Source organism: Penicillium brevicompactum (genome assembly GCF_028827555.1).
Source record: "Penicillium brevicompactum strain IBT 35665 chromosome Unknown utg000003l_segment0_segment0, whole genome shotgun sequence".
In the NCBI taxonomy this organism is placed as follows: domain Eukaryota; kingdom Fungi; phylum Ascomycota; class Eurotiomycetes; order Eurotiales; family Aspergillaceae; genus Penicillium; species Penicillium brevicompactum.
This window is the reverse complement of record NW_026623206.1, coordinates 353,022-376,384: the sequence shown is the minus strand read 5'-3', so window position 1 is coordinate 376,384 and position 23,363 is coordinate 353,022. Positions and strand designations below refer to the sequence as shown.

Below are 23,363 nucleotides of genomic sequence, written 5' to 3'. Positions count from 1 at the left end.
TTCAAAATGCAAAATCTCTTACACCATGAAGAAAGAAAAATTTACATATGACGAAGATGCGGACATGCATATAAAACCACGAAGCTGGAATCGAGAGAGTAAGACAGAGGATAAGGGGAGGATGAGGAAAAACAGAGGGGGAGAGAAGAGAGAAGGATGGATCGGAGATACCCCGAACATGCAAAATGTACATGGCATAAATATACATGTCAAGCCAGTGTCTCTTGCTCGGTACTGGTGATTGCTTCGCCAAGCGGAAGTACAATGGGCTGACCAAGTTCCGCAAATGCAGGACGAGGTGGCATCGGGTTCATAGCCAATCGTTTGGCTTCCATAGTATGAAAGAGACGAACACAGGCATATGGGTCGGTAGCGGCGTCTATATCAGATTAGCATGGAGTTAAGACAGGAAATGTTGCAATCACTCACATTGGATTTGCTGATAGTTCAAGGCGCGGGCCCAGTCTCCACAGCGGACATCTTCACTCTTGTCAAGAGGAAGACCAAAATGCTCTCGAACCTGATCACTCAGATTGACGCCTCTTTTATTCACCAGCTTTGGGTTGTCCTTGCCGAACTTGACTAGCTTGAACAAGTGGCTCAGCTCAAAGGTGGCTTTGGCATCGATGCTAAGATACTTCCGCAGCCGCGTGCAGTCTGCTTTAATTGAAACGCCGACTTTGGTGATGTCAGGAGACTCGATGAGCTGCTTCAGTGATGGGGAAACCAGATCGCTCAGAGTCCGCCCAGGCTTGAAAAGTGCAACCTGAAAGAGGGCAATACGTTCCTCATTGGCAATTTGAATGAGTGAGACATTGTTCTGTTTGCTGTCCCAGCTGGATGCTGAGGATTTCCATTCCATGTCGAAGCCAATGACCTTGCTCGTGAGAAAGAGCTGGACAATTTCCTCCGTGCTGCGGAGCGTCCGGCAATAATGAACAATGATTTTGTTTCCAGCAGGGCTTTGCTGTGAGCTGTGACTCCAGTAGATAGGCGCCGCGGGGTCGGTTGTAGAATTGTTTGCAAACATATCGTCTTCTGCCTGCTCAGTGATAGGAGCGCTTTCTGCAGACCGTTGAGTTTCAGAGGAAGTGACCGGCGTTATTTCATCTTCTAATGATTGCGTCCCGGGCATGCTTTTGCGGCTCACATCACCAGTGTATTCGGAAACCACACCGCGAGAGTTGGCATATGTACTATACCCTCTATCTTGAGTGACTTGCGCCTCGGTCAAAGGCAGGATCCATGGCGTTGCCTGAGTCGAGAAAATGGGTGCTTTTCTGGAATTCAGAGAGAGCGGCCGCCATTTGCTCTTCCTGGGCTGAGCCAGAGGAGCAGTTTTCCGAGAGGAGCGAATGGTCCCTTTCCTTCGCTTGGGCCGTACCAATGAAGAGCCAAGATCCGTAGGAACCGACTGATCAACTTGTCGCGAACTATACTCGTCTTGAAGATTGTCCCATTGAGTTGGCGTAAGCTTGCGAACAGAGTTGGCGAGATAGCCATCCTGAAGTTCTCGAGCCATGCGTCCGACCCATTCGTTGAAACGATCGCTGGACTGGCTCAACGGCTCAAGGACCTCAAATTTTCCGGCAAGATAGCCTGATGAATGGTTTGACCGCAGACTGCGTTCCTTCACCAGACGTAACCAGTTCACATACTTGAACTCAAGATAATCTGCTCGGAACTCGTTGCGATATGTTGCATATTGGGAAGACCACACTCGAAGTGCACGAGAAACTGTGACGGATGTATTTCGCGGTAGCCAAGTCCACAACGTCCCACAGTCGCCATTCAGACTGCGTCGGAGGTAATGAACCTCACCATGGAGACGCCATGACAATACGTCAGCAAACTCCATTGGGGCAACTACATCCAGCTGGCGCCAGTAGATATTAAGAAGAGGGTCATATGCTGGTGGGACATGACGAGGATCAAGCGCAGGGTATGTCTTGCGAAGCTGCGACCGTATTACTTCATCATCCGCTTCCAAAATATGGTATGAGCCCTGAAAGATGGAGGAAATGGTTTTCGAAAAGTTATTTGAGGTGTTTTTTGCGAGGTCGTTTAATGTCCATGTTTGCATGCGGCTGAAACCAAGAGCAGCAACTTGTCGATCGCGCCACAATGCACGATAATGGTGGGATTTTGTTCGCATAAGGTCGTCCGCGACTGCAAAGGTTTTTTGGAACCTGCCAAATCGCAGCCTGGCATCAGTGGTAAGCTCTTCTGTTTGGCTGAGCTCGCCACAAAGGTACATGATGTGAGCAAAGCCATCGAACGCCCGAAGAAATTTCTGCCGCATTACGGCATAACTAACGCGTGTCTGCTCCACTGGGGCAATGATGCGATCTATTAGATAGCGCCCAATTTTGCGGGGTTTCAAGTATTCATTGTAGATCGTTTCCTGCAATGAGCGGATGTAAAGCCCGGAGATTTCGACTCGAGGGGCTAGTAGTGTTCTTTCAGAAGCAAGGATTTGGCGTCTCCAGATATGACTCGACACAGCAGCTGCACGGAGCTCGCGTCTCCAATGTTGTATTGGCTCGAAAACAATGGTGCAGAATTCATGATCGATTCTGGCATTTTCTTTTCGCGATTCTGAGACCGAAGATACAAGGTGATCCAGTCCTATGATGGAAGACGAGAGAGCCTTGACTTGGCCAATGTAAATGCGTGTGATGTTTCCCGCTTCAGAGACTTGACGTGTTATTAGCGAGACCTCAGCGGTGAGTCTCTCCAGAATAGAACAAGATAATGCCTCAAGCTCGGCCTCAAGCTCTTTTGTGACGTTGTTTGCCTCAGAAACCCTTTGGTTGTTTATCGCGACAACGGCGCCCCAGCGCTGTCTTAAAGAATTTGCCAAGTCGTCAAACTCAGACACATAAGCTTGAGTGATGCTATTAGCCTCAAGGACTAAGTTCGTCATTTGCGAGATAATGTCATCGATTTGCTTGTTGAACAAAGATGTGAGGGCCTGAGATTCACCCTCGCAGCTCTGCACAATTGCTGCAAATTCCGAAATGATATCATCCAGGTGTTTGTACTTCAATTGAATATACGTCTCGAGATGTACCGCAAACGAAGGCATATTTTGAAGTGCTGTTTCTATCTCTATCACCTCCTCAGCCAACATCTTTGTCTTCATCCTCGACCGGAGCATGGCGCCCACGTTTCGATGCGCATCTGTCCCGGAACGAGGAGATTGGGTGGAGCCAATGGAGCTGGCTGCCTTGACGCTTGGAGCAGCTTGAGCAGAACGTGTCCTGTTCACAGGAATAGGTGGTTGGCCGCGTCGGATCGGTTGAGGCCGGTTGCCGGGAAGACCGTTGCGATTAACGGGTGTCGGAGCGGGCTCATCGTCGTCATCCCACATGCCTCTCTGGTAGGAAGTATTGCAGAATTTCCGATGCAGCGGCAGAGCCGCAACACGAGAATGAGCAGCGCATGGTCCATGTGGAGATTGTGGTCGAGAATTGGTCGTACGGGCATCACTGAGGTTAGGTCAGTAGACTGCAGCTGAGATCGTGGAATGAAAAAGGAAACTAACCACCGCTGGACAAATCTCACTTGAAACGACCCCACTGACAAAGGCCTAGTCGCATGGCCGCCGAGCTTCGAAGTTGGAGACCGGGTCCTCCCACTTGAAAGATTTGGCCGCACTCGCATCCTGATCGGCAAGCATAATGGACCACCATAAGATACTGCGTATGAGCGAGCAACCTTGGCAGCTTATGGTATTGAAAGTATCACTGCATTTATATGCGTGCTGCTCAGCAGCAAGTAACAGTCTGAACTTGCGAATCGAAGACGGTGTTGGCGGTCACGACGCGGAGCTCCACACGCAAAGCAACTTTCGAGAGGGTCTAAGCCTAATACGGCCTAGTGCATCGGAACGGAACATCTACGGAGTGACAAACGATTCACGTCCTTTTCTATATCAATCTTGCCTACGCGGTGAAGCTGATCGTTTTCGAGTTTGAAATCAAGAATAATCGAGCAATTTTATCAATTTGACTTGCTTGTCTTCGCACCATGGCCTCTCAGCTCCTCCCCCTCGGTGCGTGGCCTAGTACCCCAAATGACCCAACCCCCACTAACACGTCCGATAGAGCTCATTGATAAGTGTGTCGGCTCCCGAATTTGGGTGGTCATGAAGGGTGACAAAGGTCGGTGGCAATCCGAAGCTTTCAGGATTTGATTCATTTGTATGCTGACCCTCGTGAAGAATTCTCCGGCACTTTGCTCGGTTTCGATGACTACGTCAGTGAGTATCCCTCTGCGAGCACCAGCAGCTTGAACAACACTAACTTTGTATCTAGACATGGTTTTGGAAGATGTGACTGAATTGTATGTGACTTGATCTTGAATTCTTTGGCTTTTGCACAGTGCCATGTCCACTTGTGGGAGTTGTTTCATTGCATCCAATCCACATAAAAGCAGAGCGGAACTTCAAGATGCTCTCTGCTTTTGGACATGCCATGAATGGCGCATAAATCCACGCTTTGTTCTGGAACTAGACTAACCCGTTTCAGTGACTACAATGGTTCCCAGATCAAGCTCCCCAAGCTCCTGCTGAATGGAAACAACGTCTGCATGGTAGGATTGGAATCTTCGATCATTGATTTGCGACGTATACTAACCTTCATCCAGTTGATCCCTGGCGGCGAAGGCCCCGGTACAAGCTCATGATTGAGATACCCAGTTTACTTCCATGGAAAGACGATTCTGTGTATTAACGATACCAAATGCAACGAGATAGATCAAAATCGTTGAATGAATGAACTTCACGCCCATTGTGTGTCTGACCAATCGACTGGTCTCAACTGCCTGTAGAAGGAGAAGCTGGTGTCGGTAGCTGCGAAAGACCTCAGAAGTTGCTCAATACTTCCAATACACTATGGACCACATCAGCACTTCTCTGGCTGCAGCTTGACTGCAGGGAAATCACCCGTCCCCAATCGGATATCCGAAACAAGCCATGCAGGAGCTAGCTCAGGTCTCCACCGAACAGAGCCCCCTGGTCAAGATAAGGTCCCGGATGGGCATTGACCAGGCTAACCACGGATAGCCCCGGTCCCCATGCGCCATTCTCAGTCTACACACGGATATTATGAACCTTCTGCATGCTCGTCCTCCAATCCAGTTAGCGGACGGGCTGGCTGTGCATACCCATCGTCCTTCCCTGCTGATATGTGGCGCAGCGGAGCTCTAGATTACCTCATATCATCACCGGCCCGGAAAATCGATGGCTAATTTCGCTCAATTAGTCGCACTCGCTATCTTGGTCTATAAGATGCTTGCATTGGGGCCGATGCCCCACGGAAGGCGTTCAAGTCAAACCTATGCCGGCCCGGTGCTAGTGGCAGTCTGCTTCCGCATATGTACGATGAAGCCAATTTGCATGCATATGCCCATGTGGCATTATTTGATTCTTCGTCTGATATAGATATGAGAGACCCTGGCCCGATCTGTATCCCGATTTCGTAGTAGCGTGCAAGATGTGCGTGGGCTCTCAGGGCAGCGATGGGAAATTTCAAACCCCGGGCGCAAATCTTAATAATTTCACATTGTGAGATACGATATGGATCGACTCCAAATTCACTTGATATTCTGGGGTAAAGTGAGCATCGCTAGCGGCCCGTCTTCCCCAGACTCCAAGGCCAACTATGTGGAAACTGTTACCTAACGAATTCTCTCCCCCGCATTTTATATGCACTCTAAAATGAACTTTGGCTTTGTGGTACTCGCCTTAACGTCCTTCTAGTTTGGGATGGTGGTTTTGTTTTTTAGAAATCTTGGAATATGCATCTCATTCAGCCCTGAAGTGAGACAGGGGAAATACCAAGATCCTCACGGAGGTGAATGGCGAGCTCCGACTTGGCGGTGGTGATGAGCACTCGGAATCAGGTGTACAGGATTGAAGGAACATTAGGCTGCAAAGCAGACAGAAACTTCCGAGCGGGAAGTGGGGAACCCAACGTACAACTACAGTTTGGTCGGGGAGATGTAGATGTTTTCGAGAGTCATTTTGTCCGCGAAGTAAAAACCGAAGCTCGACCTTGGAACCTGAATGGCAAACTCAACGCCCCATGAAAAGACAGGTCAACAGTAAGCGACAGAGTTTTGTCAAACTGGGCGATGCCTCCGGTTTTCCCAAAACCAGGGTCAGCCGAACAGTATGCCAACCCATCCCAATGCTACCGTGGCTATCTGGTGCGGGAGCGTGGCCAGTAAGATGGCGCCACTGAGCGCCATCAAATGGAGAGGCTTTTGTGGCGGACATTCAAGCAACCTTTCACAGCTCCAGGCCGAGAGCCTTGCTTTCCTTTGTTCGCCCCCTATTGTCCGACCTGTGGGTCATGGAATTGACCTCGTCTCATGAGATCGTTATCTTGGCATTTTACAAGAACTCATTAGAAGAGATTGGTGAGTCCACAGGTGGATACAACAAAGATAGAGACGCAAGATAAGAGAGCGCGCGTTCCCACATTGGAACTGGCCCCCAAACGTGTGCCTTGCGCAGGGACATCACCCAATTGCCCAGGTGATATGAAATGCAACATCCAGAAGCGTGAACCAACTGATCCTTTCTTTGATCGGGATCCCCGAGCCCAGGGCCCATGGCAATTCTGAAAGTTTATTCGCGGACTTCAGACGCGAGGGTTGGAATCTCAGGCCTACCACAGTCCCTGGATTGAAATGACCAGCATCTTGCCTAGCGAAAATACGAGCATATTACCCAACGCACCGCGACTAAGCCAATCACTCCTATCCTATCTAATGAACACCACATGGTGGTCTTCCCAAAGCAGCGAGCCAGGCGAACGGGGTCGCTTCTCCCGTTCTTCTATGCATATTAGTGGCAGACCGCCACGAGCCACCAAACTCACACACACAAATAGGATGATTTCTTTTTTTTAAAAAAATGTCACAGCACAGAGTCTCCTTCCTAGAACGAGTGGATGTATCTAGTGGTGGCCCAGTCAGCCATATCCTGGTTCCTCTCGCCGTGCCAATACTGTACCATGGCCAGAAAGTCAATTGCGACCCAGCCTCCTTATACTCCGTAGCCACTTCAAAGCCACATGGCATTGTAGTCCCTCGTGTAGGCTCTGGTGCCACAAAACCGGATTCCGTCGGGAGCCCCAGGCAAGGAGCACAAGGCATCTTGGCCAGCAAACACCAACATGTACTCCGTATAGGGCAATGCATGGGGTGTGTAGGAGCCCCTAGAACATTCCAGTCCTTCTTTTTTTTTTGGCTTCCTTTTCTTTTAAAAAGAGGTATAGTGCTCAGCTGCAAGCCATATCTCATAGCCAAACGGAGCGAAAAGAATAAAGTCGAAAAACCAAGTGGGAAACAGCTGGAGAAGACCTTATCTCCCGAGGCAAAACCAATGGGGCAACGATTGACTATCGCGGAGTGCGGAGAGACCCTATTTGGGCCTAGCGTATCTGGGACTGCCGTCTACGGCCTGTTGAAGCTTGGCTTTTCCGTACATTTGTCTTCTCTTAGTGTCTGTATTACGTCGAGACTTACTTTAATTCTACATGGATCGAGGTACCGACTCACTCAGGATAAATCTCACACTTGAACTAAAAGCAGAATGGGAAATGCATATTCGTACACGGAGTAGGGAGTTACATGCACGAGATATGCGAGATCGTCCTTCTGACAGGCTAAATCACGCGAGAGATAAGTCCAGCAGTGGCGGTGGAGTCCCTCCCTCGCGCTAATTAACCCTCTTTTTGCCTCGAGAATACACGGGCTAAATGTACCACGTTATATTCCGTACCCAGAGTCTTGACTTTAAGGTGAGACATGGTCCTTATCTCCCGACTCTGGGGGATGTATGGAGTATGCGGCCGGTTGCAGACCGAGATGCCGCGTAAGGCAGCCTCCTGATTGGAATTAGGAATAATAACAAGCTAACCTTGGAAGCAGTCTAGATCAAAGGATCATGTACTGCGTACAGTGGAAATGTCAGACCGCGCGCCAAGGCTATCAGAAGATGCATTTGGTCCGAAGGTTCAGGTCTTAGCGCAGGATACCGTTGGATATTAATTCCCATTAACATAATTTCGATTATCTCTCAAACGTAAATCATTCGCTGATTGTCCAATTCAGGCCTGCGTTATATTTAAACCCTCGCCCTCCCCCAGTGCCCGCAGTGTTTAACTATTTCAACCTGAATTCCATTCCGGCCTGCCTTCGCTTGCCCACCCTCACCTCACCATGGAGGAAAAGAAATTCGAGGAGCATACCGTCCAGACTAGTTCTGGTTCGGACGTCCCCCCCCGCCTATGGCCACTCATCCCCGACTAAAGCCAGCTTCGGCCAGCGCATCATTGACAGCTTCAAGCGAGATCCCAACCACACTGTTTCCGGTCATGGTAACGCAGGAGCTGATGGCTCGGGATTCGATATCGAGACCGCTGCACACAACACTGCGCACTCTCCTCTGCAGCGCCGGTTAAAAGGTCGCCATTTGCAAATGATTGCTATTGGTGGCTCGATCGGTATGCATTCGCAACCCTACACACATGCTCTGGCTTTCGCTGACTTCTCACAGGTACTGGTCTTTTCGTTGGTTCGGGAACTGTTTTGGAGGCTGGTGGTCCAGCTTCTGTTTTGATTGCCTATATTTTGATCGGTTGTATGTTGTACTGCACTGTCCACGCACTGGGTGAGATGGCCGTACTCTTCCCCGTGGCTGGTTCCTTCGCCCACTACTCGACTCGTTTTGTGGATCCTGCTTGGGGTTTTGCTATGGGTTGGAACTACGCACTGCAATGGCTTGTCGTTTTGCCCTTGGAGATCGTCGCGGCGTCTATCACAGTCGATTATTGGAATCCTGGGGTGTCGAATGCGGCCTGGGTTTCCATTTTCTGGGTCATGATTGTCACCATCAACATGTTCGGCGTCCGAGGATACGGTGAAGCAGAATTCGTTTTCTCCATCATCAAGGTTACTGCTGTTATTGGTTTCATGTGAGTATCGCGCCAGGTGTATATTTGATTACTGCTGACTCGGCAATAGTATTCTCGGAATCATCATCAACTGCGGCGGTGGTCCCCAAGGTGGATACATCGGTGCCGCCTACTGGTACGACCCCGGTGCCTTCCACAATGGTTTCAAGGGTCTCTGCAGCGTGTTTGTCAACGCTGCATTCGCCTTCTCCGGAACCGAACTTGTCGGTCTCGCTGCCGCAGAAACCGCAAACCCTCGCAAGTCCCTCCCCACCGCCGTCAAGCAGGTCTTCTGGCGTATCGCCCTCTTCTACGTTGTCTCCTTGACCATTGTTGGCATGCTGGTGCGATACGATGAGCCTAGACTGGTCAGCGGATCCTCTTCGGCCGATGCCAAAGCCTCCCCCTTCGTTATCGCCATCGAGAACGCCGGTATCAAGGCCCTTCCCTCTATCATGAACGTCGTGATTATGATTGCAGTTTTGTCCGTCGGAAACTCCTCTGTGTACGGTTCTTCGCGTACCCTTGCTGCCCTCGCCGAGCAAGGTCAAGCCCCCAAGTTCCTGGCCTACATTGACCGCAAGGGTCGCCCATTGCCTGCCATCATCATCGCCTCTGCTCTGGGCTTGCTCTGCTTCCTTGCCGCCTCCGACAAGCAGACTACTGCTTTCTCATGGATGATGGCAATCTCCGGTCTGTCCTCCGTGTTGACCTGGGGCTCTGTTTGCGGTGCTCACATCCGGTTCCGCCGTGCCTGGAAAGCCCAGGGCCACACTCTGGATGAGTTGGCCTTCCAATCCCAGCCTGGTATCATTGGATCGTGGATCGGTCTTATTTTCAACATCCTTGTGTTGATTGCTCAGTTCTGGGTTGGCTTCGCCCCCGTTGGCTACAAGGATATGACCACTAATGAGTTGGTCTACAACTTCTTCTCTGTCTACCTGGCTGCCCCTGTGGTCATCGCCTTTTACATCCCATACAAATTCTGGTACAAGACCAAGGTTGTGCGCTCCATGGAGGTGGACCTGGTCACTGGTCGTCGGGAATTGGACCTCCAGCATCTGATCGAGCAAGAGCGAGCCGATCAGAAGCAATGGCCAAGGTGGAAGAAGGTATACAAGTTCTTCTGCTAAGGCATTTTAGTGATATCCATGGTTCCAACCACATATTTTTTGGGACCTACACAAATATTTCATGTCTCAATAGCGATACCATTTGATTTATTAATGGCCACGAGCCTTGAATCCATCATTGCGCTCACAACTCCGTTCTCTCCGGTAGTACTCTTTTAGATTGAATAGCCAATGCCGATCCTAATGTCGAGCCTCCAGGCTTGGCGTGGTTGTGGAGAGCGTTGAAACCAGGAACATGTTAGGGCAAATTAGGCATATGACACGTATCGCATGAAACAATTAAAACTGCGGAGGAACATTGAATATTGAAAACCAAGGTGCCTGAGTCTGGGCCTTGCAGGCTCAAATCAAGTCCAACGTACATGCATCTACCCCCTTTTGTTCGCCTTGGCCTTAAAACGTCAGGATTTGCAAAATGACGGTGTAATTTTCAATCCCAAAATAGCAGCAAAGTGTGCCCCAGTGGATTCATAGCCCAAAATTCAGTGGGGACGGCGCAGTGTACCCGAAATTGTTCACGTTCTGTGTCTCAGCCTGTACGGTAATATTACGAGCCACATGACGAGGCTTGCGATCTGGAAATCAACATCTCCAAGTCCACGTTTAACTGTCCCTCATTTCGTTTTTTGTCGCTGCTGGTACTGCCCAATCGCATCGCATCGCATCGCCTTCGGCTTCGGTATTTTCGCTCCTTTTTACCACCCTGCAGATTCCTTCCCCGGCGCTTAGCAGCCTGCGCTGTGTCTCACATTCCCAAGCGATCGTCCCTTCATCGGCCCTCTCCATATCCGCGCACCGTCATCTATCACCAATCTTAGAGATTGACTCGCTCAACACGTCAGCTGGTTTGATCTGGGTGTGATCGGTCTCACGGATTCTTCGAATAGAGCCTCGGTGGCTGGTGAACCATTCACTCCGATCGAATTTTGAGTTTCGCATTGCCTTCGCCCAACTCTCCAGTATCATCTGAACCCACGAATTTACGAAACCCGTCGGCGGCTGTTTTTTGGACTGCTCGTCTTTTGTGTCCACCTGTTACGTCTCTCCGTTCGACCGCCTGAACTAGCCAATTAGCCGCCATAATGCCCGGTTTCGCAGACTCGTTCTGGACCCCCGACTATGCTAGCGGGCTGGGGGGTACTTTATGGGAAATTGCAGCAGGGTGTGGTGGAGAACAGGCAGATCCTGACCATTGCGTCTATGCGTGCGGAGGCGGAAGAGGCATATGGACTCCGCATGGGAGACATCGCTCCAAGTGTGGATCGGATGACGGCCGTGGGATTCGGCAAGGACGATGGTGCAAGTGTCAGAAAGGTATGTCTGAGAAAACTCCGTCGCAGTGAAGTTGGGCGAAGAAGCTAACAGGCGCTCGTCACAGGCATACGAAGGAATCCGCACTGAGATGGTCGAGGCATCAAAGAACCACCAGAAAATCTCCAACAACATCCGCGAGTTAGTCGTGACACCTTTCCGACGCTGGGGCGAGCAGCATGAGATGCGTGTGCAGTATTCGCATGATCTTCTTCAGACTCGCATCAAGGAACACACCAAGCAGGCAGAGTTAGTTCGGAAGCTGCGCAGTACTTATTTCAACAAGTGTCGTGTTGTCGAGGATTTGGAGGAGGAGAACAAGCTCGCTTTCCAGGACCCCGAGACCAGCCCGAAAGTCAAGCCTACGCCGAAGATCGTTCTGCCCACCGAGGAGGAGCCAGATGAAGATCCTATTGAACTCGGCGAGCGGGTCTTCCCTCCCGATCATATCAAGAAGCTGCTCGCCCATATGCTGGATCATATCAAGCTCGGAGAGGCGAAGGTCCCTATCATCGGTACCTACCTGAACGTGTCGACCGGTGCGGACATCGCGCAATACATTCAAACCTATATGGAGGCGGAGAACCTTACCCAGGTGGAGAGAATCGGTCAGGACATGGTTGACAATGGGCTGCTTCGTTTAGTCGGAAACATGGGCAATGTCTTTGCCAACAGCTCCAAGATGAACTACCAATGGCGCCCCAAGGTTTTCCAGCTTACTGGTATCCCCGAAAAGAAGAAGCCCCTCATGCGTGTCACCTCGGTGGCATCAAGCGAGGATGGCAGTGTCAGCGAATCTCCCATCACATCTGTCTCCGAGATGCTGTCTGGCTGGAACCCTCTGAACAATCCTTATCCCAACGAAACACCCTCGGATAAGCTCCGAAGAGAGGCCCTGGAAGCCGACGAACGGTACAAGGTTGCCGTGCGCAGGCTTGACCAGATTCGCTGTCGACTGGAGGAAGAAGTCATTGCCCAGCTCAAATACATGGAGCAGTGCGAACTTGACCGTCTCAAGGCTATCAAGGCTGTTGTTCTTGACTTCTCTGGTGCGATCAGCAACGTCATTCCCAACCTGCAGAGCACGGTTGACCACATGATGTTGTATCAAGAGACAATTCAGCCTCTTGGTGATTTGAGATATTTGCTTGAGAACTACCGCACCGGTGGATTTGTGCCCAAGATCCAAGCATACGAAAATTACTATGGCTCCGTTGAAGGTAAGACGCCCTGCAACTTCCCGAAATGAATTTTACTAACTGAAATAGAACAAAACTTTGGTGTCGACCTTGAAGCTAGGGCCCGCGTCGACCGCAAACGTGTCCCAATCCTGGTCACCACTATTCTCACTTATCTCGACAACCGTAAGACTCTATATGTTTGATATTATGAGCTATCACTAACAAACCACCACAGGCTATCCTGAGCTTGAAGGCGATGAGACGCGCCGGATGATTTGGCTCACTGATGTTGACCTTGCCCGGACGCACAAGCTGCGTTATGTCCTGAATAACAGCAAAGCCGACTACAATGAACTGCTGCCCCAGTTTGAAATCCCTGTCATTGCAAGCGTTCTGAGATTGTACCTCCTTGAGTTGCCAGGTAGGCCTTCATACTGCGATCGATTTGTGGTCAAGCTAACAACATCTCACAGACTCCCTGGTTTCCTCACAAGTCTACGAAATCGTGAAAACCATCTACTCTACTACTGCCCACGAAACCACGGAGGAAGGCCGAATCAAGGTTCTGCAGAGCACCCTTGGACAGCTTCGCCTCGTGAATATTGCTACGCTTGATGCCATTATGACCCACTTCACACGCCTGATTGATTTGACCTCTGCCGACGAAGACTACATCACTTCCTTGGCACAGGCCTTCTCCCCCTGTATTCTCCGCCCTCGATTCGAGAGCAGCTTGACGATGAACGAACGCCACAGCTACCGACTGATTCGCGACCTGTTTGCCCACAAGGATGCCATCTTTGGTGAGCTCAAACGCCAATCGAGTGCTCTTGGCATCAACAGCACCGGGCACCAGTCCCGTGCACGATCCATTAGCACTGACGAAAGCAACCGACGTGCTGCCATGGAAGCCCGTCAACGAGCCATCGTCAACCGTAGCCGCGCCACCAGCCCTGCTGCCCGCCAAAGGCATCGACGCGATCGCTCCAGTGGCGCTTCTGAAATGGGCCGCTTCCCGATCAACGTCAACAGCCCATCTTCCATCGCCGACCGCAGAGCCGTTCGTGGCCCCAGTCTTGACGTGCCAACCAACGAGTCCGCACCCGCCGCCGCTGAAGTCCCTGCCATTGCCACCCAAGTTGCTGAGCCTGTGACTAACGGCTCCTCCGTCGACTCTCCCACATCGACTGCTGCCAGTATCAGCGGCTATTCCGGCTCACCTAGCCCTCCTCCCGTGTCCACCGGACACGAAACTGTCTCAGATGATTCGCCAACTCCCACCCCCACACCTGCTGTTGCATCTTCCGAGTTCGATAAGCGGAATTCAGTATCTCGCTCCTCTGTACGAATGAGTGGTCGCAAAGCAGGTCTCGGTAGCTTGTCCAGCTTCCCCACCGGCTCTGCTGTCGGCGCGGCTGGAACAGACAGCAATCGGAGCAGCATTGCTGAAAGCGAGCCTAACCGAGTCACTTTGGAAGACAAGCCCATGGACGACTAAGCGAATCTCTCCTAGAAGCGTTTTCGCGTGGGGTCGGATACACGGAGATATTTTTGTATAGAATAACGGTGGCAGTATGGATTGTCGGGACTTTGCATAGAAACACATCGCCGACATCCCTCATGTTATCCTGAATATGGCGAAGATGACCCTTGGAACTGTGTCAGCTTCAATTTCTGTTTGTTTGTGTTCTTTTCTTTTCTTTTTTTTTGAATTTTGCTCTTTTCATGCCTCTTTCGAGGCATGTATGCATACATACCCTCTCCCTTCTGTACTAAGAGGGGATTGTTTACACTTTGGTCTTTTCTTTTCTGCTTTCGCCTCTTATGTTTCTTTACGCTTCTGTCCTTGTGCGGTTATGCCCATAGTGTATGTATACTCTGCTTCTCTGCATATGAATCTCTTTCTCTGTTCTTGGGCCTACCTACCTCAACTTGTAAACCTTGGACCACTACATGAAAATGCATAGGTTGGTGCATATAGGGAATGGTGCTCAATACTACAAGGTAGATTAACGTCTCCACCGATGTTCGATTTCGGGATAACAACCACCGAGTGACCACAATTACCTGTTCACTTCGAATTTTGTTCACAATACGACTATGAACACCTAACCCAGCTTCGTACATTAGCCTGCACACTCAAAGCCTGCACCGACTCAAAACGTTTGTAACCCCGCATCCCCCAAATCAAGCACTCTAACCACCCAGCGAAGCAGGAACCAAACCACGCAGCACGCCAGAATGAGCAAATTCCAGATAATAGACTCACACATTCATCTTTTCCCAGAAAGTCATCTGAAAACCCTATCCTGGCACAGCCAAGCCAACCCACTAGGAGCGCAGCACAGCGTATCCGAATACCGACAGGCTATATCCCCCCAGGTTCGGGGCTTCATATTCCTCGAAACTGACCGAATCTCCTCCCTATCACCAAGCGACTGGAATCATGCCTTAGATGAGGTCTCTTTCCTAACGCGCATTGCACTAGGGACTCCTGTCCCGGGCGAGGGCCATAACCCAGAAGACAAACATCTCTGTTTAGGGATTGTTCCTTGGGCGCCGGTTCCCGCTGGTGCGGATGCGGTGGCGCAGTACTTAGATCTTGTACGCGAGCGCAGTGGTGATGCTTGGAAGGCTGTTAAGGGAGTGAGATATCTTGTGCAGGATAAAGCTGCGGGGACAATGGTTGAGGATGGGTTTGTGGATGCGCTGAGATATTTGAGAAGGCAGGGCATGACGTTTGATCTTGGGGTTGATGCTAGAAGTGGAGGGCTGGGGCAGTTGAGGGAGGCTGTTGAGATGATGAAGAGAGTCAATGATGAGGGTGATGGGGTGACGATTGTTATTAGTTTGTGCCTACTTCTTCTGTGCTTGAAAGTTGACTGACGGGTCGCAGATCATATGTGCAAACCTAACCTTCGGCTGGATGATGTGGATGTGCGATCGAATCCCGAGTTTTTGGAATGGAAGGATCTTATTGAAGAATTGGCTCGCGCACCGCATACATACATGAAGCTTTCCGGAGCATTCTCGGAATTGCTGCCCTTGGGAGACGAGGTTGACATTGCGAAGATAGCGGATTGTGTCAGACCATGGACTGATGTTGTGTTCGATGCTTTCGGGGCTGAGCGTGTGATGTTTGGGTCAGATTGGCCCGTTTGCAATGTTGGCGGAGGAGGCAATGATGTGTCGTGGGGGAGATGGAAGTCTGTTGTAGAGAAAGTCCTGGAGCAAAGAGGGCTGTCTGAGGACGAGAAGAGAGGTGTCTGGGGAGGTGTTGCTCTACGTGCTTATGGAATTGAGATATAGATATCGAAGCATCAAATAATTAATTTGAGACGTCCTCGATGGTCAGGTCGAAGTTATTCACGAATTCTTTGTACATCACTGTAGATTGACGAAAAGACCCCCGTCCACCAGAAGCTGCGCACCAGTCACATAAGAGCTCAGCTCCTCGCAGGCCAAGAAAACAGCCGGACCGGCCAGATCCTTAGGCTGGCCAAGCCGGCCAAGTGGGATGCGACCCTCCATGTACTCCCTCTTGACGGGATCCTTCATATCCTCCTCATTCAATTGTGTGCGAATTGTGCCAGGCAGCAGTGCATTGCAGCGAATCCCATACTTTCCAAGCGCACAGGCACACGACTGCATGAGACTTAGGACACCTGCCTTGGTGGGTGTGTAATGAGTTTGTTGGGCGCCGCCAACAAGTGCGGAGATCGAGCTCACACCGATTATGGACCCACCGGGTGGTGACTGTGTGAGGGCCATTTGGCGAGCTGCGGCTTGGGTTGCGAAAAATGCACCTGAGAGGTTGGTTGATACAGTGTGGTTTAGGAGAGAGGGCTCGAGCCTGAGATGTTAGCTTGGATTCGTAGCTTCAAGGCTCTCATGGGACTCGACTTACTCAAGGAACTCAGCAAATCGACATACGCCTGCATTGCTGACGAAGACGTCTAGTCGGCCAAAGACCTCGACGGTCTTTGCGACAAAGTTCTGGCCCGTTTCTGGCTGGGAAATGTCACCTGGTATGGTAATGAAGCGGGAGATTGCTTCGGCATCAATATCTTTCACGTCTTTGTGTAATTCTTCAATCAAAGCTGCCTCTTTCTCGCCGCCCAGGTGACTGATTGATACTTTCGCTCCATGACGGATATAGTCAAGGGCAATTGCCTATTCGGTCAGTCTTTGTTATGCTCGAGATTCCAATGGACATACCCTGCCAATGCCTGTTAGACCACCAGTGATGGCAGCAACCTTGCCTACTAATAACTGAGGGAAAGCCATTGTTGAGAATGTGAAGTGGGATGCGATTGAGTTTCACCCAAATTCTCCGATAAGACCTCGGCATTTCGCGATGATGTTAGACCGAGTGTGGGGAAAGAGAGGGGCAAGTGGCGATGTCGGGGCGGAGTTCTCTGTCAAGGAGGCTTCAATCTCCACACCAGCGAGTACGGTGTTGAGGGGCGACTTATAAAATGCTTTGAATTCTCCAGATCCTCTCCGCGAAATTCCTCAGCTGTTGCTCGGATATCACTAAGTCTCTCTCCCCGGGCCGATGAGGAGCACGGCCAACCACTTTTTCGAAAGATAACTCCAGATGGGTAATCGCGGCAAGTATGGCATTCAGCTCGGACTCTCCTGTAATCATTGTTGCATCGTTTACTCGAGACAACTTAAGGGTCGCAGTGGGACGTGCGGAAAGGGGGGATAATCGTGTGCGGGCGCCGTATTGCCGGGGAACAAGTTCCCATCGTTGCAGGACTATCTCGGGAGCGTTGCGTTTGATGGTGATGGTAATAACGAGTTGCACGGAGGAAACTTGTGTCTCAAGCCAGCTACGGGCATCAAGAGCCAGCCGCGACGCAGACTCTGAGAGGCCTACTTCCACCACAAGACTCAGACTTGCAGTTGTTGGCGCCGTAGCCCAGCAGCAGTCGGCCTCTTTTTTCCAAGCCCCAATCGTAACTGTGGTTGAGCCGAGATTCCACACGTCGTTCTCGACGCCCATTGCATGTAGCGCGCCGGAGATCAGGGAGTCGAAGGATCTGACCGTAAACTCATGTGCAGGGTTCGGCATGACTTTGGCAATCAAAATGCGAGTTTCTGAGTTGTATAAGAGCCGAACGTACTTTCTGGTTCGCGACCGATCATCACTCAGTCTGAAATATTGTTCTGCGGGGATAGATGTAAAGACGAGATACTGGTCACCAGTTTGGCCTTGGTAAAGTGCTTGACGACGGTGATCCAGGGATCTCTCCAAACTCGTTTCAGTACTGAATTGCTGTTTCTCTGACTCCTTCACCAGTAGCGCAATAGGGTCATCAGAAGGTGTGAGACACGAAGACTGAGACGCATTGCAAGTGAACTGAATGGAATCCATGGTAAATCAGAAGAAAGGTTGAGAAGTGGGAAAGAAAAGAGAAGGCAGGCAGTCAGGCATGTAAAAAAGGAAAAACAATCACCAAAGATGAAAATAAAGTGTGAAGATGTCATCACGGGTAATGGGAGACAATCCTCAGTGCCACGCTCACGCGCAGCCAAAAGACGATAGTAGTTGCTTGTGAAAAAATTCATAGATTTATTTATGAATTTGCTTAATCTGCAAGGCTCTTATCTCTATATCTTCTATTAACATCAGAATTGATCACTATGTAATAATCCGATTGGTAACGCAAGAGAGAGGCTATCATCGACTTGGTGAGAATTTAGGTATTCTTTTACTGTCTTTCTAACTCTCTTTCTGACTAGCATTGATATGTTGTCTATTTATCATATATGTGTGTAGTATGTACATGATACTCGTCATAAAAATGAAAAGCGAAGCAAAGTGGAAAACAGTAGATCAAAAAAACTCTTTAGATCTGATCGCATATATTTAGGCAGAGCCGTTGACTGCCTCTTCATTGCCGGGGGCTCGGAGAGACTTCTGAGGCGCTGGAGTGAGAATGGAAGCAGCAGGGATCAAAGGAGCAGCGGGATTTAGCTCCAGACCGAATCCGGGCTTGTCCAAAACAGAGACATCAAGATAGCCCTTGGTGGGAATGGGCTCATTCAAGAACAGGTTACCGAACACAGGCTCGACAGTGTGACCGTCAGCGGAGTTTGCCAGGTATTCCTGGAAGGGGCAGTTTGTTTGAGAGACAACATAATGGTAGGAGTAGGGACCAGAAGCATGGGGAACGACAGGCAAGTCATAGGCGGCAGCCATGGCAGAGACCTTGAGAAGCTCAGTCATTCCACCGACCCACATCACATCAGGCTGAAGGATGTCGAGGTTGCGACCCTCAATCAGCTTGCGGAAGCCATAGCGAGAGTATTCGTGTTCTCCTGTGGTGAACTTGACCGTCGGGTGGGCGCGCTTAAGAAGAGCATGGCCGTCGAAGTCATCAGGAGACAGACACTCCTCCCACCAATCAATATCGAGACCAATGGCCTCGCAACGCTTGACAAGCTGGATAGTGTAGGGGACAGTCAGAGACATGTAGCAATCCACGCGAAGCGGGAAGTCAGCCCCAACTTTCTCGCGCTGCTGACGCAAGTATTCAACGTTCTTAAGAAGACCCTCGGTGCCCTCGTCGGGTCCGTGTGGCAGTGCGACCTTGGCACCAATGAAGCCCGCAGCTTTAGCGGAGCCAGGCTGGGGACCAGTGCAGTAGAAGTCGAGCCTTGAGCGAGTCGCACCACCAATCATCTTGTAAACGGGCTCCTTGCGGATCTTACCCTGCAGATCCCACAGGGCAAGATCGATGACTGAAATCACAGCGACAGGAAGGCCCTTGCGACCGTAAAACATGGAGGCGCGATACATCTTTTCGAAGAGGTCATTGGTGTCGCGGGGATCTAGAGATATGCACATTAGAATTGAGATATGAGATGCAGCGCAACGGGGCTTCATGCATACCAGCACCGATCAGGAATCGGTTGAAATGTTGCTGGGTGAGCCAGCATGCAGGGGGACCACCAAAACCAGTGGCAAAGCCTTTGGTGCCATCGGTAGCTTCGATCTCAACACAGAATGATCCTAAAACGTTGATACCCCAGGATGTGCGTGATCCACGGAATTGTGCCCACTTGGTCATGGGGGTAGAGATGTTGCTGTCGACCAGCCAGTGGCCTCCTTTCACCTATAGAGACAATTAGCAAATACAAGGTAATTGAAGTCTATTTGCGCATACATTGTGGTAATCACCGCCAGATCCAACACCGTCAATGATGAAGGTGCGGACTTCCTTGATGCGAGGGAATTCTGTAGTTGAGCTCATGATGTATATTTCTCTACCTGTACAGAGAGGTAATGTTCAACACAGAGAAAAGAGAACACGAAGCCAAAATGGAACGCGGGGAATGGCCGTCTATAAACAAGAGGGGAATATTTGTACCGCGGGCTCGGGGTATCGCTATACCGAGCAGCGGTTAGACGGAGAATTTGGCTTGCACATGATTCTGCAGGCTTTTCTGGAGTAGTGAGATTTTCCCCAGGTTTGAGATAATCAGTGACATCGAGAGACTTCAGACAATGATTTAATGGGCTTTCAATTCCAGGTAGCATATGAGTAATGTCCGGTATTTGGCTTGGGGCTTGGACATGAGCATACATGCTCTGCAGCAACAATGTCTATATTTTGCGGATAAAATATCTTGAGAATATTTGCAAATACATTCAGCTAACTATCAAAGAACTTTTATGTCAATATTTATCAACAATATCAAGATCAATAAGACCTTTAGCCAAGTATCCTCAATAACCCAAGTTGCCCAACTCGAACCAGAAAATGGCGCAATGAAAATCACGCGGAAATTCCCAAAGTGGATAAACGCGGGGTGCCCCAGTTTCTGCCGGAGGCGTTGGCATGAACTTCGCTTCTTTTCTCTTTCCCTCGGCTGCCATTCTGTTCTTCTCGGACTATCGCCGTGTCAATCGTTTCCTTTGTTCTAGCTCCACCGGCTTATTCGGATTTCGTTGTCTCGTCTTGCATCATGCTCGGCCCCTGATAGGGCGATTCGTATCTCGCTACATCAAAATGCCGAACACTGCGCGTCCCCAGATGTCCTCCAATCAGCATCTCGGCAATGTCAGAGAACAGAGTGTTGAATATTCTTCTGCCGAGTCCGATAATGATCAAATAGGGGCCAATGGCTCGTTGAAGCGAAAACGCCCCCTCACTGTCTCGTGCGTACCTGAATCACCGTCGGGTAGCTAGTCGGCTTCGGAGTTTGAAACAACAAACTGACCCCACCTAGATGCGAGTTGTGCAAGCAAAGAAAAGTCAAGTGCGGTATGCTAAAGCTTTTTCCGGGGTAAAATTTGGAGATCTGACATGTCACTGCATAGACCGAGTCCAGCCGAGCTGTGGCTGGTGCACCCGCAATGGCCAATTATGCGAGTACAGAGAGCGAAAAAAGCCTGGTCTGAGGGCTGGATATGGCAAAGAACTAGAACAGCGTCTCGGTAAGTCAAGCTACATACTTCAATTCTCACATATCTCATCCGCGTCATAGATCGATTGGAAGACATTATCCAATCGCAAGCTCGTCTGATTGAAGTGCACATCTTGCAAAATCAATCCTCGGTGGGTCATGAAGTGCCACATATGGGAGCTCTTTCATATAGCTCTCCATCAGAGCCATCAGCTGCCCATGGCCCAAGCCCTAGTGCTGCCCTGTACTTGAATGATCATGGCTCTGCGGTCACTTTGCCATCGCGCCGTGCGGATATGTCAATGACCAGCCCATCGGATACATCCGCTAGGAATCCTTCGCAAAATCAAGTGCATCATGCTATGGCTGTCACACCAGTGGGATCACTGATACAAGCCCAAAGCTCGAATCATGATTACTCAGGGAACGAATCTTCCCTAAACGTTCCTGTGAACATTTTCTCCAACCAAGAGCAGTCGCTTGCCGACCCGGATCTTGATCTTCCGCCATACGATTTGCTCTATGCATTAGTCGATCTGTATTTTGAGCACATCAATTCCTGGTGTCCGATTTTTCACCGGCGAACAACACTAGATACGTTCTTTGGCCCAACCCCTCTAGAGGAGGCGGACAGGATGGTCCTTTATGCCATCGTGGCAACTACTCTTCGATTCTCTTCAGATGCTAGACTGAACGACCAAAACAGGAAGCGCTACCATAACTCAGCCAAGCAGAAAGTCCTCTTTTATGGCTTGGAAAATTCGTCAGTCAAAGCACTTCAAGCCCTTGTGATACTGGCACTAGATCTGGTTGGGTCATCGAATGGCCCGCCTGGATGGAAACTCCTTGCGCTGATCACACGATCTGTCGTTCAGCTGGGCCTAGCCGTTGAACCTAAGTCATCTCTCATTAATCCGCTCTATCCTTCGATTTATACGTTGAGAGCTGTCACTCTATCGGAGCCAGACTCTTGGATTGAGGACGAGAGCAGGCGACGTCTATTTTGGATGGTATATCTGCTAGATCGGTATTCTACCCTGGCTACTGCTTTCAATTTTGCCCTCGATGACAGGGACATTGACCGCAAACTCCCCTGCAAAGATGATTCCTTCATGAAAAACCAACCGGTTGAAACAAGGTGGTTCCAGTGCTCCAGCGATCGTGCAGACTATCTCAGCCATGCCGAGAATGTCGGCTCCTTCGGGCTTTATGTGGAGATCTTAGGAATTCTCTCGAGAATTCACCTATTTCTCAAAAGACCTGTGGATATCGGTGCTCTATCCGATGTTGAAGAATGGCAGGCAACCTATCGCAAGCTTGACAACGAGTTGACATCATGGGAATTCAATCTTCCCGCAGAATACGCCTACGAAAACTCATCTCGACTCTTTAGCGGGCCAAAACATGGTAGGCCTTTGCACAGTGACTGGGTGCAGCTACACGCAACATACCAGACGTGAGTATACAGAGTGTCCGCTCTTCCCTTTATCGAAAGCAACGTGCTAACTGGCGTAGGGCTGTGATCCGCCTACACTCATCAGCAGCATACCCAACAACCCGATCCCCAATATTTACACCTTCATACAGCGCGAGTCAGCGATGTCTCCTCGCCGTTGAAAACATCTTATCAGTGACACGGTTTGTCGTAGAAAACGGCATGCTAGACAAGATGGGCCCGCCCTTTGCTTTCACGCTCTGGGTCTCAGCACGTCTCCTTCTCGTCCACGGCTCAACAATCGCACATACTGTCAGCGCAGATATCATTTTCTTCGTGGACACGTTATTCCAGCTCGGAAAATACTGGAAGGTTGCAGAGCGATACAGCAACATCCTTCAGCGTGTCTTAGATGAATACAACGAATACCAACAATCCACTGCCCTCGACGGCGAGCGCTCCACGCCATCAACAGTCAAAATTCTTGCCGACATGCGTCGTTGCGCATTCGACCTGGACTTCCTTATCTCCCGCCAACCCCGAGAATCACCCGCAGACAACGGTATAGGTGATAGCCACCAGTCAGGCCCCACTCAGGGGATGCCGCGGAATTTCGCCCCCAACGAACTCGAATACCTCGACGTCTTCGGCTTCTTCAATGTCCCCCGTGTCCCTCCAGCTCGGGCACCTGAAAGTACCGCGCAACAGATGAACATCTCCGAACCAGTACCGGATCCGATGTCCATTCATGGATTGACGGCTGCGGATCCACCTTCTGGGGTTGTTGATACCAGTCACGCTAACTCAAATGAGTTCAATATCACCAATTATTTGATCCCGACACCGGAGACGGATTGGCTCTTCCGTCCATCTTGATTGCCTGTGATGGTCTCGATGTTTGAAGATCCGTGAC

At 50.2% G+C, this 23,363-nt stretch overlaps 9 protein-coding genes across 9 annotated transcripts; 5 read left to right on the top strand and 4 right to left on the bottom strand.

The window, feature by feature from the left end:
• Window positions 1-209: 209 nt before the first annotated feature.
• On the bottom strand, window positions 210-3,373 carry N7506_004020 (3'-5' exonuclease; the record flags this gene model as incomplete). Its single annotated transcript, XM_056953315.1, has 2 exons — window positions 210-379; window positions 430-3,373. 2 exons carry the CDS (start codon window positions 3,371-3,373, stop codon window positions 210-212), a joined length of 3,114 nt encoding a protein of 1,037 aa, XP_056812204.1.
• A 659-nt stretch (window positions 3,374-4,032) lies between these two features.
• Window positions 4,033-4,689, top strand: N7506_004019 (RNA-binding protein LSM5; the record flags this gene model as incomplete). Its single annotated transcript, XM_056953314.1, has 6 exons — window positions 4,033-4,057; window positions 4,110-4,166; window positions 4,226-4,264; window positions 4,320-4,347; window positions 4,533-4,596; window positions 4,651-4,689. The coding sequence occupies 6 exons, from the start codon at window positions 4,033-4,035 to the stop codon at window positions 4,687-4,689; spliced, it is 252 nt and encodes an 83-aa protein (XP_056812203.1).
• Window positions 4,690-8,235: 3,546 nt separating this feature from the next.
• Window positions 8,236-10,102, top strand: N7506_004018 (amino acid permease GAP1; the record flags this gene model as incomplete). Its single annotated transcript, XM_056953313.1, has 4 exons — window positions 8,236-8,281; window positions 8,328-8,519; window positions 8,573-8,990; window positions 9,040-10,102. The coding sequence occupies 4 exons, from the start codon at window positions 8,236-8,238 to the stop codon at window positions 10,100-10,102; spliced, it is 1,719 nt and encodes a 572-aa protein (XP_056812202.1).
• Window positions 10,103-11,221: 1,119 nt separating this feature from the next.
• Window positions 11,222-14,092, top strand: N7506_004017 (GTPase-activating protein RGD2; the record flags this gene model as incomplete). Its single annotated transcript, XM_056953312.1, has 5 exons — window positions 11,222-11,416; window positions 11,481-12,633; window positions 12,682-12,777; window positions 12,830-13,015; window positions 13,068-14,092. 5 exons carry the CDS (start codon window positions 11,222-11,224, stop codon window positions 14,090-14,092), a joined length of 2,655 nt encoding a protein of 884 aa, XP_056812201.1.
• A 743-nt stretch (window positions 14,093-14,835) lies between these two features.
• N7506_004016 (uncharacterized protein) lies at window positions 14,836-15,903 on the top strand (the record flags this gene model as incomplete). The annotated part of the gene is made up of 2 exons (XM_056953311.1): window positions 14,836-15,442; window positions 15,491-15,903. 2 exons carry the CDS (start codon window positions 14,836-14,838, stop codon window positions 15,901-15,903), a joined length of 1,020 nt encoding a protein of 339 aa, XP_056812200.1.
• A 75-nt stretch (window positions 15,904-15,978) lies between these two features.
• N7506_004015 (SDR family NAD(P)-dependent oxidoreductase) lies at window positions 15,979-16,881 on the bottom strand (the record flags this gene model as incomplete). Its single annotated transcript, XM_056953310.1, has 3 exons — window positions 15,979-16,447; window positions 16,502-16,767; window positions 16,813-16,881. The coding sequence occupies 3 exons, from the start codon at window positions 16,879-16,881 to the stop codon at window positions 15,979-15,981; spliced, it is 804 nt and encodes a 267-aa protein (XP_056812199.1).
• A 184-nt stretch (window positions 16,882-17,065) lies between these two features.
• N7506_004014 (uncharacterized protein) lies at window positions 17,066-17,977 on the bottom strand (the record flags this gene model as incomplete). The annotated part of the gene is made up of 1 exon (XM_056953309.1): window positions 17,066-17,977. The coding sequence occupies one exon, from the start codon at window positions 17,975-17,977 to the stop codon at window positions 17,066-17,068; it is 912 nt and encodes a 303-aa protein (XP_056812198.1).
• Window positions 17,978-18,472: 495 nt separating this feature from the next.
• N7506_004013 (L-rhamnonate dehydratase) lies at window positions 18,473-19,859 on the bottom strand (the record flags this gene model as incomplete). Its single annotated transcript, XM_056953308.1, has 3 exons — window positions 18,473-19,437; window positions 19,499-19,721; window positions 19,773-19,859. 3 exons carry the CDS (start codon window positions 19,857-19,859, stop codon window positions 18,473-18,475), a joined length of 1,275 nt encoding a protein of 424 aa, XP_056812197.1.
• Window positions 19,860-20,618: 759 nt separating this feature from the next.
• N7506_004012 (putative C6 transcription factor) lies at window positions 20,619-23,326 on the top strand (the record flags this gene model as incomplete). The annotated part of the gene is made up of 5 exons (XM_056953307.1): window positions 20,619-20,767; window positions 20,839-20,873; window positions 20,930-21,046; window positions 21,097-22,471; window positions 22,531-23,326. 5 exons carry the CDS (start codon window positions 20,619-20,621, stop codon window positions 23,324-23,326), a joined length of 2,472 nt encoding a protein of 823 aa, XP_056812196.1.
• Between the last annotated feature and the right edge of the window lie 37 nt (window positions 23,327-23,363).